Source organism: Diceros bicornis, chromosome 17 (genome assembly GCF_020826845.1).
Source record: "Diceros bicornis minor isolate mBicDic1 chromosome 17, mDicBic1.mat.cur, whole genome shotgun sequence".
In the NCBI taxonomy this organism is placed as follows: Eukaryota; Metazoa; Chordata; class Mammalia; order Perissodactyla; family Rhinocerotidae; genus Diceros; species Diceros bicornis.
The window spans coordinates 33,586,808-33,600,265 of record NC_080756.1 but is presented as its reverse complement, the minus strand read 5'-3'; the positions used below and the strand labels follow the sequence as shown (position 1 = coordinate 33,600,265).

The following is a 13,458-nucleotide window of genomic DNA, read 5'->3' as shown; positions in this document are numbered from 1 at the left end:
GAACATGGTCTTGCCTATTACAAATGAGACATGATTTCTCTGACTCTCTGAGGTCAACTTCTTAGTGCCTAATAAAAAAGCCCAGGGTGGCTCTCTAATGGAGAGAAAAGGCTGCTACTAAGGATCGAGGAAATGATGAAAATTCGTCTGGGCTTAAAGGGGAGAAGAGGGCTGCCTCTGCCACTGCATTATGATTAAAACCACAGGCTGATTTTCTCTCCTCTTAAGCTTTCTAAACATTTAGCCTTACTTTCCTTTTCCTCACTGTTAACACACCATGCCAATACTACAGTAAAATTTCATTTTATCCAAATAGGTTGGAACCAAGATCATTTTATTAAAATCATATTTTCTGAGAAAATGGAAAATACCAATTTAATCTAAGATCTTCTGTGTGAGGGGGAAAGTAGAGACTCCAATCCATCTGAATAATTGTAATAAAAGCTAAAACTGCCACTGCCCCTTCCTTTGTTCTTGTATAAATTAGAATATTAAAGAATTAATTAGGTGCCGGGCCCCGTGGCTTAGTGGTTAAGTGTGCCCTCCGCTACGGGCAGCCCGGGTTCGGATCCCGGGCGCGCACCGATGACCATTTTTTCCCAGCGAAAAATGGAAACAGTCACCATGTATAAACATGAAGCTGCCTTTCAGGGGACAAGAAGATGGAGCAGGATATGAATGACTTACGTTCACTCCTTCACCCCGCAGGAGGAGTTCAAAACACGCTCCTTCCTGGTTATTGGAACTGAAGTTCAAATGATTATCAGATGAAAAGGAGCAGGAATTATACTAAGCTGACTTTGAATTGCATGAAACAAAGCAAATGGCTCTTGAGTAGATGCCTTCTTTGAGTGATTTTAGTACACCTAAAATCAATCTTTGAGAATTATAATGAAACAAGTCAGTGAAAACAAGAACAATGTGATGGTGATGATGATCTCCGTATATTGATTTATATTTATGTTTTAGCTCTTTGAAAAAGTCAAAGAAGTTTGTCCAGACGTGCATGAGAAGATCAGAGCTATCTCTGCAGATCTCAATCAGAGCGACTTTGCCATCAGCAAGGAGGACACGCAGGAGCTTCTCTCCTGCACAAACATCGTCTTCCACTGTGCCGCCACTGTACGCTTTGACGACCATCTGAGGTACATTTCCATTTCCCTCTCGTGGCTTCTATGTATACGTGGGTGTGCACCCATGTCTGTCTAAGTTTCTTTATGGTTTCTGTTACAAAAAAAAGATGTATTTGCAATGAAAAAAGAATACAAGGAGTAAAACTTCTTCAAAATCTTACCATCCAGAGATAACCCTTTAATATTGTGGAGAACACCCATTCCAACATTTCTTTATGCAGCCCTGCATTTCTTAAATGCAGATTTAAAAATAATACTTTTTAAATCATAATAAAATAGATTTATGTTCATTTTACAAAAAAATGGCATCATATTGAGAATGATGTTTTGCAAGATGCTCAATTATATTTTTGGATATCTTTCATTGTCAATAAATATTCTATTATGATTTGAAATGAGTACATGACTTTCCATTGTACATAATTATCTATAATACACTTAACCAGTTCTGTATTGATGGACATTTTTTGGATTGTTCTAGTTTTTCGCTATTATAAACAACTCTGAATGAACATCTCTGTGCATTGCATATGTTTGTTTTTATACCCTTGGGTGCGTTCCCTTTGGGGTAAGTTCCCAGAAGTAGAATTGTCAGATGCGTACCAGATGTGCCCAGGTTATGAACAGCTTACATTTTGACATGTCATCCTAAATTGCTTTCCCAAAAGGTGGAATCAATTTACACTGTCCCTATGCACATGAATCTCATGTCTGAGACAAATAATACTGTATTATAATGTTTTAATTCTATTTAACATTGTCAATATGATAATGGAAATGGCATTGTATCTTTTGATTTTTACTTATTTGATAATTAGAAAGGTTGAAGATGTTTAAATGCTTATTGGCATTTTATTCTTTTGTGAAATGTCTATTCATGTTCCTTACCTATTTTTCTCTTGAAACCATTTTTTCTTGTCAATTTTAAAACTTCTTGGAAGAGTTAGCATATTAACTCTTTGTCTTTTATAAGGTTCAAAATATTTTAATAGTTTATCATTTGTCCTCAACTGTTTTTATTATTTATGCAGTTATTTATAATTTCTTCCAGTATTTTTGTTTTATTTTCACATTTAAATCTGTGACTCATTTAAAATTTATTTAGCTATAAAGAGGAATAGTCCGGAAACTTCTGTAAACAGTAATGTAGGTGTTAATGTACAGTAACTTTTTAAAAAATTTCTAACAGGTGGTCATTTCTTAAACGACATTTATTAAATGATTTATTTTTACTCTTTATTTGAAAGGAAACTCTTACAATATATTAAGTTCCCATTTTTGAACTCTTTATTTTGTTCCATTAATTAGGCTTTCTCTTCCAGTACCACAGTATTTTACTTACTGTAATTTTTATTTTATTAGGGAAGTATACACACATCATTCTCTTTTTATAGATTTTCCTGACTAGTCTCACTTACTTAGATTCTTGATTAAACTTAGAATAATTTTGCCAAGTTTTTACAAGTGTTGAGAGTTTGATTGGGATTACCTTGAATATGCAGATTCATTTAGAAAAACATATTTAAAACATTGGTTCTTCCTGTCCAAGAACCATATGTCTTTCTATTAGTTCAGTTTTTCTGTTCTGACCCTTAATGAAGTTTTATGGTTTTCTTTATATAGAGCCTAATCATTTATTATTAATTTGGTATGTTTTATAAATGTTTGACTTTGAATGTGTGCTTTTCTTCCATTTTACTGTCTAATTTTTATTTGTATAGCTGCTGTTTTCCAGATATACAATTATATAATCTGATAGTGATTTTTGTGCCTGTCTGTACAATATTAGATCTGATCATTAGCTTTGTTTTCCTCTCTAATGACAAGGCTGGAACTTCAGAGCACTGTGAAGCAGTAGTGGTGTTGTAGACATCGTTCTTGCCCTGACTTGAAAAGCAGTGCTCAACTTTCACCATTAAGCATGATTGTTGTTGTTAGTGCCACGGAGTCGATTCCGACTCCTAGCTTCCCCGTGGACAGCAGAGCGGAACCCTGCCCTGACTTTTTTGTCATCCTCTCACCTTCCAGTGCTCTATCAGACAATACTCCACTGCTATTCATAGGGTTTTCATGGCCAATTTTTTTGGAAGCGGGTGGCCAGGTCCTTCTTCCTAGTCTGTCTAGTCTGAAAGCTCCGCTGAAACCTCTCCACCATGGGTGACTCTGCTGGTATTTGAAATACCAGTGGCGTAGCTTTCAGCATCACAGCAACACGCAGCTGCCACAGTATGACAACCGACAGACAAGTGAACCCTGGATGCTGAGGTGAGAGCTCTGAATCTTAACCACCAGATCTCCCGGGCTGGCTATTAAGCATGATACAGGCTAGCATATTGATGTATACATTTTTTAATCATTTTGTTCCTCTTTTAATGAATTTTTAAAAATTCAATTGGAAATGGATATTGAATGTCATTTTTCAACTTTTCAAAATACATATAGATGATCATATAGTTTTTCTCTTTTTGAATTAAGTTAGATTAATAGGTTTCCTAATATTATATAAACCATGTATTTCTGGAATGAACTATTTCATTTTCATCACATATTGTGTTTATGTGGCTTTCTAATCTATTAGCTAAAATTTAGGATTTTGACTTCAATTTTCATGTCTGACCTGGACCTTTGCAATAGAAACTTGTAATTCTCATTCTATATCCACTGTTGCTCTCTTCTGATTTATTTAAATTTTCCGACTTCTTGAATTAGGTGTTTAATTTACATATTTTTGTTCTTTTAATGGCTGCTTAAGTAGCTTCTTTATAAATTCAGAGGATTGTGATTTTTTTCCTTCCAGTTGTTTGTAGAACCATGACTTCTAAATGCAATATGCACAAATGCTTCAATGAATAAGATTTATGTGCACAGGATACATCACCCACATATAACACGTTCCAAGTATCACATAACTGTGTAGTCATGACTCATGCTTTTCTTCCTGGTCCTTTGAGGCAGCCACAAAAATCAGATGGCTCTGCCAGTGACTGGAGTAGGTGACGTACAGCAAGGCAGGATGCTGAGTGGCCTCATTGTGTCTCCTTCCGCTTCATCTTCTCTAGACATGCCGTGCAACTAAACGTCACTGCCACCCAGCAGCTCTTGCTTATGGCCAGTCAGATGCCAAAGCTCGAAGCCTTCATACATATCTCTACTGCCTATTCAAATTGTAACCTGAAGCACATCGATGAAGTCATCTATCCATGCCCTGTGGAGCCAAAAAAAATCATCGACTCCATGGAGTAAGTTGGGTCAAAGGAGGGGGTCAAGGGGTGGACAGGTTGTTGTTCTCTTTGATTCTTTGTAGCCATTCATTAATGAGGTAATGAAGTGGGACACCCTTGAAACAAAACGCTTTGCAAAGGTGCTAGCTTTAGCTACCCTGTCCTGCTAGTCCCTCCATGCCTAGAGGGATGGATGGGGAATACAGGTGTGCGGATGGGGTAGCACAGGGATAGAAAACCCCCACAGGACAGTTTTGTTAAATAGTTCAGGATTACATGAGGTCCACGGGAATACTTTACATAGAAGTGGTTTCTCACTTCTTAATGGACTCAGCATTGTCACGAGATAAAGAAAGTATAGTATACAGTATAAAAGTTCAGAAAAAAGGTTTTGGAGTCAGACTGACAAGGGTTCAACTTTAAACCTGCAAGTTACTAGCTGTGTGACCTTGAGCAAGTTCTTTGGCCTCTCTGAGCTTCAGTTCCTTCGATGGTAAAATGGGGCTAACAGTAGTGCCCATCTTATAGTTGTGATGATAAATTGAGTTATATAAGGCAATTATTGCAGTGTTAAGAAGTGTTTAAGAGCAGTTAATCAAAAGGTTAATAGAGAAGAACTAATAGAGAAGAGAAATTCCTCCCAGATCTGGCAGAAGGAGTCTCTTGATCTATTCAGCCAAGATGCACTTTTATTATTTGTGTGTAACTTTTTTTTTATTGAGGTCGTAATAGTTTATAACATTGTGAGATTCCAGTTGTACATTATTATTTCTCAGTCACCATATAAATGCACCCCTTCACCCCTTGTGCCCACCCCCCAACTCCCTTCGCCCTGGTAATCACCAAACTGTTCTCTCTGTCCGTGTGTTAGTTTATATTCCAAATATGAGTGAAGTCATACAGTGTTTGTCTTTCTCTGTTTGGCTTATCTCACTTAACATAATGCCCTCCAGGTCCATCCATGTTGTTGCAAATGGGACAATTTTGTCTTTTTTATGGCTGAGTAGTATTCCATTGTGTGTATATATATACATACATATATACATATGTATGTATATATATACACCACACCTTCTTTATCCAATCAACTGTCAATGGACACTTTTTGATTGCTTCCACTTCTTGGCTATAATGAATAATGCTGCAATGAACATAGGGGTGCATAAGCCTCTTTGGATTTGATTTCAAGTTCTTTGGATAAATACCCAGAAGTGGGATAGCTGGATCATAAGGTATTTCTATTTTTAATTTTTTGAGGTATCTCCATACTGTTTTCCATAGATGCTGCACCAGTTTGCATTCCCACCAGCAGTAAATGATAGTTCTCTTTTCTCCACATCCTCTCCAACATTGTTATTTTTTGTCTTGGTGATTATAGACCTTCTCACGAGTGTCAAGTGATATCTTAGTGTTGTTTTGATTTGCATTTCCCTGATGATTAGTGATGTTGAACATCTTTTCATATGCCTATTGGCCATCTGTATATCTTCCTTGGAAAAATGTCTATTCATATCCTCTGCCCATTTTTTGATCTGGTTGTTTGATTTTTCTGTTGTTCAGTTGTGTGAGTTCTTTATATATTATGGAGATTAACCCCTTGTCAGATATATAATTCGCAAATATCTTCTCCTAGCTGGTGGGTTGTCTATTCATTTGATCCTGGTTTCCTTTGCCTTGCAGAAGCTCTTCAGTTTGATGAAGTCCCACTTGCTTATTTTTTCTTTTGTTTCCCTTGTCCGAGTAGACATGGAATTCAAAAAGATCCCTCTAAGATTGATGTCAAAGAGTGTTCTACTTATATTTTCTTCAAGGAGTTTTATAGTTTCAGGTCTTACCTTCAAATCTTTGATCCATTTTGAGTTAATTTTTGTGTATGGCATAATATAACGTCTACTTTCATTCTTTTGCATGTGGCTTTCAACTTTTCCAGTTTTCCCAGCACCATTTATTGAAGAGAATTTCCTTTCTCTATTCTATGTTCTTAGCTCCTTTGTCAAAGATTAGCTCTCCGTAGATGTGTGGTTTTATTTCTGGGCTTTCAATTCTCTTCCATTGATCTGTATGTCTGTTTTTGTACCAGGACCATACTGTTTTGATTATTATAGCTTTGTGGAATATTTTGAAGTCAGGGATTGTGATGCCCCCAACTTTGTTCTTTTTTCTCAGGATTGCTTTAGCTATTTTGGGTCTTTGTTGCCCCATATGAATTTTAGGATTCTTTGTTCTTTTTCCATGAAGAATGTCATTGGGATTCTGATTGGGATTGCATTAAAACTGTAGATTGCTTTAGGTAGTATGGACATTTTAACTATGCTTATTCTTCCAATGCATGTGCATGGGATATCTTTCCATTTCTTTATGTCACCATCGATTTCTTTCAATAATGTCTTATAGTTCTAATTGTATGGGTCTTTTACCTCCTTGGTTAAATTTATTCCTAGATATTTTATTCTTTTTGTAGTGATTGTAAATGGGATTGTTTTCTTGAGTTCTCTTTCTGTTAGTTTGTTATTAGAGTATAGAAATGCAACTGATTTTTGTGAGTTGATTTTGTACCCTGAAACTTTGCTGTAGTTGTTGATTATTTCTAATAGCTTTCCGATGGATTCTTTAGGGTTTTCTATATATAGAATCATGTCATCTGCAAACAGCAAGAGTTTCACTTCTTCGTTGCCTATTTGGGTTCCTTTTATTCCTTTTTCTTGCTAATTGCTCTGGCCAGAACCTCCAGAACTATGTTGAATTAGAGCGGCAAGAGTGGGCACCCTTGTCTTGTTCCTGTTCTCAGAGGGATGGCTTTCAGACTTTCCCCATTCAGTGTGATGTTGGCTGTGGGTTTGTCATATATGACCTTTATTATGTTGAGGTAGATTCCTTCTATACACATTTTGTTGAGAGTTTTTATCATAAATGCATGTTGGATCGTGTCAAATGCTTTCTCTGCATCTATTGAGATGATCATGTGGTTTTTATTCCTCAGTTTTTAATGTGGTGTATTGATTTGTGGATATTGAACCATCCCTGTGTCCCTGGTATAAAACCCACTTGATCACGGTGTATGATCTTTCTAATGTATTGCTGTATTGGGTTTGCCAATATTTTTGTGTGTGTGTGTGAGGAAGATCAGCCCTGAGCTAACATCCATGCTAATCCTTCTCTTTTTGCTGAGGAAGACTGGCTCTGAGCTAACATCTATTCCCAATCCTCCTGCTTTTTTTCCCCCCAAAGCCCCAGTAGATAGTTGCATGTCATAGTTGCACATCCTTCTAGTTGCTGTATGTGGGACACCGCCACAGCATGGCCAGAGAAGCGGTGCGTCGGTGTGTGCCCAGGATCCAAACCCGGGCTGCCAGTAGCAGAGGGCGCACTTAACCACTAAGCCATGGGGCCAGCCCCCAGTTTGCCAATATTTTGTTGAGGATTTTTGCATTTATATTCATCAGCAATATTGGCTTGTAATTTTCCTTCTTTGTATTGTCCTTGTCTGGCTTTGGTATCAGAGTGATGTTGGCCTCGTAGAATGTGTTAGGAAGTATTCCATCTACCTCTATTTTTTGGAATAGTTTGAGAGGGATAGGTATTAAATCTTCTTTGAATGTTTGGTAAAATTCTCCAGAGAAGCCATCTGGTCCTGGACTTTTATTTTTTGGGAGGTTTTTGATTTCTGTTTCAATCTCTTTACTTGTGATTGGTCTATTCAGATTCTCTGTTTCTTCTTGATTCAGTTTTGGGAGGTTGTATGAGTCTAAGAATTTATCCATTTCTTCTAGATTGTCCAATTTCATGGAATATAGTTTTTCATAGTATTCTCTTATAATCCTTTGTATTTCTGTGGTATCCATTGTAATTTCTCCTCTTTCATTTCTAATTTTATTTATTTGAGCTTCTCTCTTTTTTTCTTGGTGAGTCAGGCTAAGAGTTTGTCAATTTTGTTTATCTTCTCAAAGAACCAGCTTTTTGTTTCACTGATCCTTTCTACTGTTTTTTTGGTTTCAATTTCAATTATTTCTGCTCTAATTTTTATTATTTCCCTCCTTCTGCTGACTTTGATCTTTGTTTGTTCTTCTTTTTCTAATTCTGTTAGGTGTAGCTTAAGATTGCTTATTTAGGATTTTTGTTGTTTGTTAACATTGGCCTGTATTGCTATGATTTTCCCTCTCAGGACCACTTTTGCTGCACCGCATATGAGTTGGTATGGTGTATTTTCATTTTCATTTGTTACCAGATTTTCTTTGATTTCTCATTTAATTTCTTCAATTATCCATTGGTTTCTGGGTAACATGTTGTTTAGTCTCCACATCTTTGTCATTTTCCCAGCTTTCTTCTTGTAGTTGATTTCTAGTTTCATAGCATTATGGTCGGAAAAGACTCTTGTTATGATTTCAATCTTCTTAAAGTTATAGAGATTTCCCTTGTTTCCCAACATATGGTCTATCCTTGAGAATGTTCCATGCACCCTAGAGAAGTGTGTGTGATCTGCTGTTTTTGGATGGAGTGCTCTATGTATATCTATTAAGTCCATCTGGTATAGTTTTTCATTTAAGTCCACTATTTCCTTATTGACTTTTTGTCTGGATGATCTATCCATTGATGTAAGTGTGGTGTTAAGGTTCCCTACTATTATTGTGTTGTTGTTGATATCACATTTTAGGTTTGTTAATAGTTACTTTATGTACTTTGGTGCTCCTGTGTTGGGTGCATATATATTTATAATTGATATATCTTCTTGGTGCAGTGTCCCTTTTATCATTATATATTGCCGCTCTTTGTCTCTCATTACCTTTTTTATCTTGAAATCTACTTTGTCTCATACAAGTATGGCAACACCTGCTTTCTTTTGTTTGCCATTAGCTTGGAGTATTGTCTTCCACCCCTTCACTCTGATCCTGTGTTTGTCTTTAGAGCTGAGATGTGTTTCCTGGGGGCACCAAATTGTTGGGTCTTTTTAATCCATCCCACCACTCTGTGTCTTTTGATTGGGGAATTCAATCCATTTACATTTAGAGTGATTATTGATATATGAGGGCTTAATGCTGCCATTTTATCACTTGTTTTTCAGTTGTTATGTATTTCCCTGTTTCTCTTGGACTGCTAATTCTGTTTGGTGGCTCTCTATGATGGTTTTCTCATTATTTATCATTTGTGTCTTTGCTCTTATTTTTTGTTCAGTGGTTACCGTGTGGTTTGTATAAAAGATCTTGCAGATGAGATAGTCCATTCCTTGACAGCCTCTTGTTCCCTTAGTCTAAGTTGATTTCATCCCTTTCCTCTTCCCCTTCTAAGTTGCTGTTGTCACAACTTATTCTATTGTGTGTTGTGAATTTGTGGTTAAAATGAAGTGATAATATTTATTTTTGATGTTTTCTGCTCCTTTATCTTTAGAGTTATAGTTACGTGTTTGCTAATCTGTTCTGATAGAGAACTGCATTTATCCACCCAGTCAGCTCAGACTGCCTATTTATCCACTTGCTCAAGGCTTGTAAACCCTTTCTTTCTTTCTTTTTCAGGTATGAGGGCTTTCTTGATCAAATCTTGTAGTGCGGGTCTTGTGGCAATTAACTCCCTCAGCTTTTCTTTATCTGGGAAAGTTTTTATTTCTCCATCATATCTGAAGGATATTTTCACTGGATATAGTATTCTTGGCTGAAAGTTTATGTCTTTCAAAATTTTGAATATATCATTCCACTCTCTCCTGGCCTGTAAGGTTTCTGCTGAAAAATCCGCTAAAAGCCTGATAGTGCTTCCTTTTATAGGTTATTCTCTTCTGCCTTGCTGCCCTTAATATTTTTTCTTTATCGGTGACTTTTGCCAGCTTTACTAATATATGCCTTGAAGAAGGTCTTTTGACATTGAGGTAATTAGGAGTCCTGTTGGCTTCTTTTACATGTAATTGCAGCTCCTTCTCCAGGTTTGGGAAGTTCTCAGTTATTATTTCTTTCAATATGCTCTCTACTCCTTTTTCCCTGTCTTCTCCCTTTGGAATATCTATAATCCTTCTGTTGCATTTCCTAATTGAGTCAGATATTTCTCAGAGAATTTCTTTATTTCTTTTTAGTCTAAGTTCTCTCTCCTCCTCCATCTGAAGCATTTCTGTGTTCCTATCCTCCAGATTGCTAATTCTATCCTCCATAATGTCAGCCCTGTTGTTTAAGGACTCCATATTTTTCTTTATCTCATCCGTTGTGTTTTTCATCTCTAACAATTCTGTTTGGTTTTTCTCTATAGTTTCAATCTCTTTTGTGAAGAATTCCCTCTGTTCAGTAATTTGGTTCCTGATTTCATTGAACTGTCTTTCAGAATTCTCTTGTAGCTCACTGAGTTTTCTTATAATGGCTATCTTGAATTCTTTGTCATTTAAATCGTAGATTTCCATGCCTTCAGGATTGGTTTCTGGGTGTTTGTCTTTTTCCTTCTGGCCTGGAGTATTAATAAATTTCTTTATACCATTTGATGGAGTGGATTTGTGCTGGCGCATAGCGATAGCTTCTGGATGCAGGTTCTGCCTGCTGCCACTTGTTGGAGGGGCAGGAGCTGTGTAATCTGAGCTGACTGCCTCAATCCCTGTCAGCTGTGCCTGTCGAAGCCTGGGTCACTCCTTGGGATCACAGTGGGCCTGTGGGGTCTCCCACCGAATGTGAAAGTAGTCATGTGAGGGGCTCGGGGCCCTCTGGGACTGAGCCAAAGCCACTGCCGGGGCCTGGGTGGGATTGTGGATTCTCCCACCAGACAAGAGTGTGGTCACATGGGGGCTCAGGGCTACTGCTGCCTGCTCTCACAGTCCCACCAAGACACGCTTCCCGATTTTGGGGCCGCAGCAGTATTATGGGTGTTCACAGCAGCCAGGAGCTTGTTCACTTGGACTGGGACCTCTGCCACCCTCTGCTCCTAGGTCGCACCAGCTGTTGTGCTTGGTGGGTGGGAACTCTCCTCTGGGACAGAGCCAGCCACTCCCTGGGACTGGGTGGGATTGTGGATTCTCTCAAAGGAGTGATTACAGGGGGCTCAGAGCTGCTGCCGCCAGCTCCCACAGTCTTCCGGAGACATGCGTCCCCCTCCAGGGCTGCAGCAGTACTATGGGTATTTACCGCAGCTGGAAGCTTGTTTGCCCGGACTGGGATCTCAGCCACCCTCTGCTCCTAGGTTGCACCAGCTGTTGTGCTTGGTTGGGGGGCCTCCCCTCTGGGAACACGGCAAAGCCTCTCCCTGGAACCAGGTAGGATTGTGGATTCTCCCACCAGACGAGAGAGTGATCACAGGGGGGCTCAGGGCTGCTGTTGCCTGCTCTCACAGTCCCGCCGAGACACGCTTCCTACCTTTGGGGCCACAGCAGTACTATGGATATTCACAGCAGCCGGGAGCTTGTTCACCCGGACTGGGATCTCAGCCGCCCTCTGCTCCTAGGTTGCACCAGCTGTTGTGCTTGTTGGGGGGTCCTCCCCTCTGGGACCGAGCCAAAGCCACTCCCTGGGACTGGGTGGGATTGTGGATTCTCCCACTAGATGAAAGAGTGATCACACGGGGGCTCGGGGCCACTGCTGCCTGCTCTCACAGTACTGATGAGACACGCTTCCCCACTTTGGGGCCACAGCAGTGCTATTGGTGTTCACGGCAGTGGGGAGCTTGTTCGCCTGAGTTGCAGCTCAGCTGCCCTCTGCTCCTAGGTAGTACCAGCCTTTGTGCTTGGCGGGTGGGGCTTCCCCACAGGGTCCAAGCCTGTGCCACTCTCTGTGGGCTGTGTGGCCCTGAGGGCTCCCCCACTAGACGGGGAAGTGATCACACGGGGGGCTCAGGACTGCTGTCATCAGTTTCCACAGTCGTGCTGAGGCACACTCCCACCCTCGGGACCACAGTGGTGCTATGATCTCTCCAGCCGGGAAAGTAGTTGCACATGTGCGCTGGGCTGCCTGGAGTCCAGAGGGTGCTCATCTATCTCCACCACCTCCTCCAAGGCGGGTAGTCCATCCACCTTCAGATATACAGCTGCTTGGGTCTCTCAGGCATCCAGGTGTGCTGTGTGGGTATCCTCCCCTGATCGATGAATATCCTTTTAGTTGTAGTTCGTAGGGGTAGAGACACAGGGAACAGCTCACTCCACCATGTTGCTGACGTCACTCCTCCTCTTTTTCTTCTTATTGTATCTATATGAGAAGACAGATGTTAGCTGATCCTGTTGTGGTAATCATTTCACAACATATGTAAATCAAACCATCATGCTGGACGTCTTAAACTTATACAGTGACATATGTCAATTATTTCACAATAAAACTAGGAAAAAAGAAAACCCATCTGTTAAGTTTGGAATAATTCGTTGAACAAAGCCCAGCAACCCCTCACCAACTACACCATTGTTCATGACTGTTTCAACAACTCCTATAACAGACGGAATTTTATAAAGTTTTCTAATAAAAAATAGCATTAAAGCTATTCTGAATAAATATTAATTCACCTAAATCCTGGTGTATAGTTGCTTTGTGTTAAGAAAATACTTTCTCTCTGATTTCTTCTCTGTCTTGTAATTGGCCTTTGATTAAAATAAAATTACTTTCCAAGATTTTTCTATTTCCAAGATTTCTATTTCCCCTGGAAATTTTTATTACCAGTGACCCCATGGGGCCTAGCAGCTGTCATTGTTCTTAGTATTCCAGTGGTCCTCATTTTTTAAAAAGGAACCAGGAGTTAGACAACAAGATGATCTTGAAGCAGTGCCCTGGGCTTTGTGATCTCAAGAAAATCACCCATGTGGATGGGTTCTTAACTAGACGGGGGGAATCCTTTCACAATGTAAACATATATCAAATTGTCACTAGGTACACTTTAAATATCTTACAATTGTATTTGACGGGGGGAATCCTTTCACAATGTAAACATATATCAAATTGTCACTAGGTACACTTTAAATATCTTACAATTGTATTTGTCACTTATACCTCGGTAAGGCCAAAAAAAAGAGAGAATAGTAATAAAAAAAGAAAATTACCCATGGAAAAGTAAAATGAACCTTTCTTTTGCCAGAAAACAAATGTAATGAGATTTCCAGTTTGAAGAAATAAAAGAAGATTTGCACTTTTTGCCTGGAACTATCCCAATGGCATAGGCCCAAGGGA

General features: G+C 39.1%; 1 protein-coding gene across 6 annotated transcripts in view; it reads left to right on the top strand.

Annotated features, from left to right (window-relative positions):
- Positions 1–13,458, top strand: part of LOC131416217 (fatty acyl-CoA reductase 2-like) — a 119,487-nt gene that overhangs the window by 70,276 nt on the left and 35,753 nt on the right. For all 6 annotated transcript variants that reach the window (XM_058558577.1, XM_058558573.1, XM_058558575.1 and 3 more), the window contains 2 exons: positions 970–1,145; positions 4,193–4,372. In XM_058558577.1, the coding sequence (XP_058414560.1) occupies positions 970–1,145; positions 4,193–4,372 (356 nt within the window). The remainder of the gene's footprint in view (positions 1–969; positions 1,146–4,192; positions 4,373–13,458) is intronic.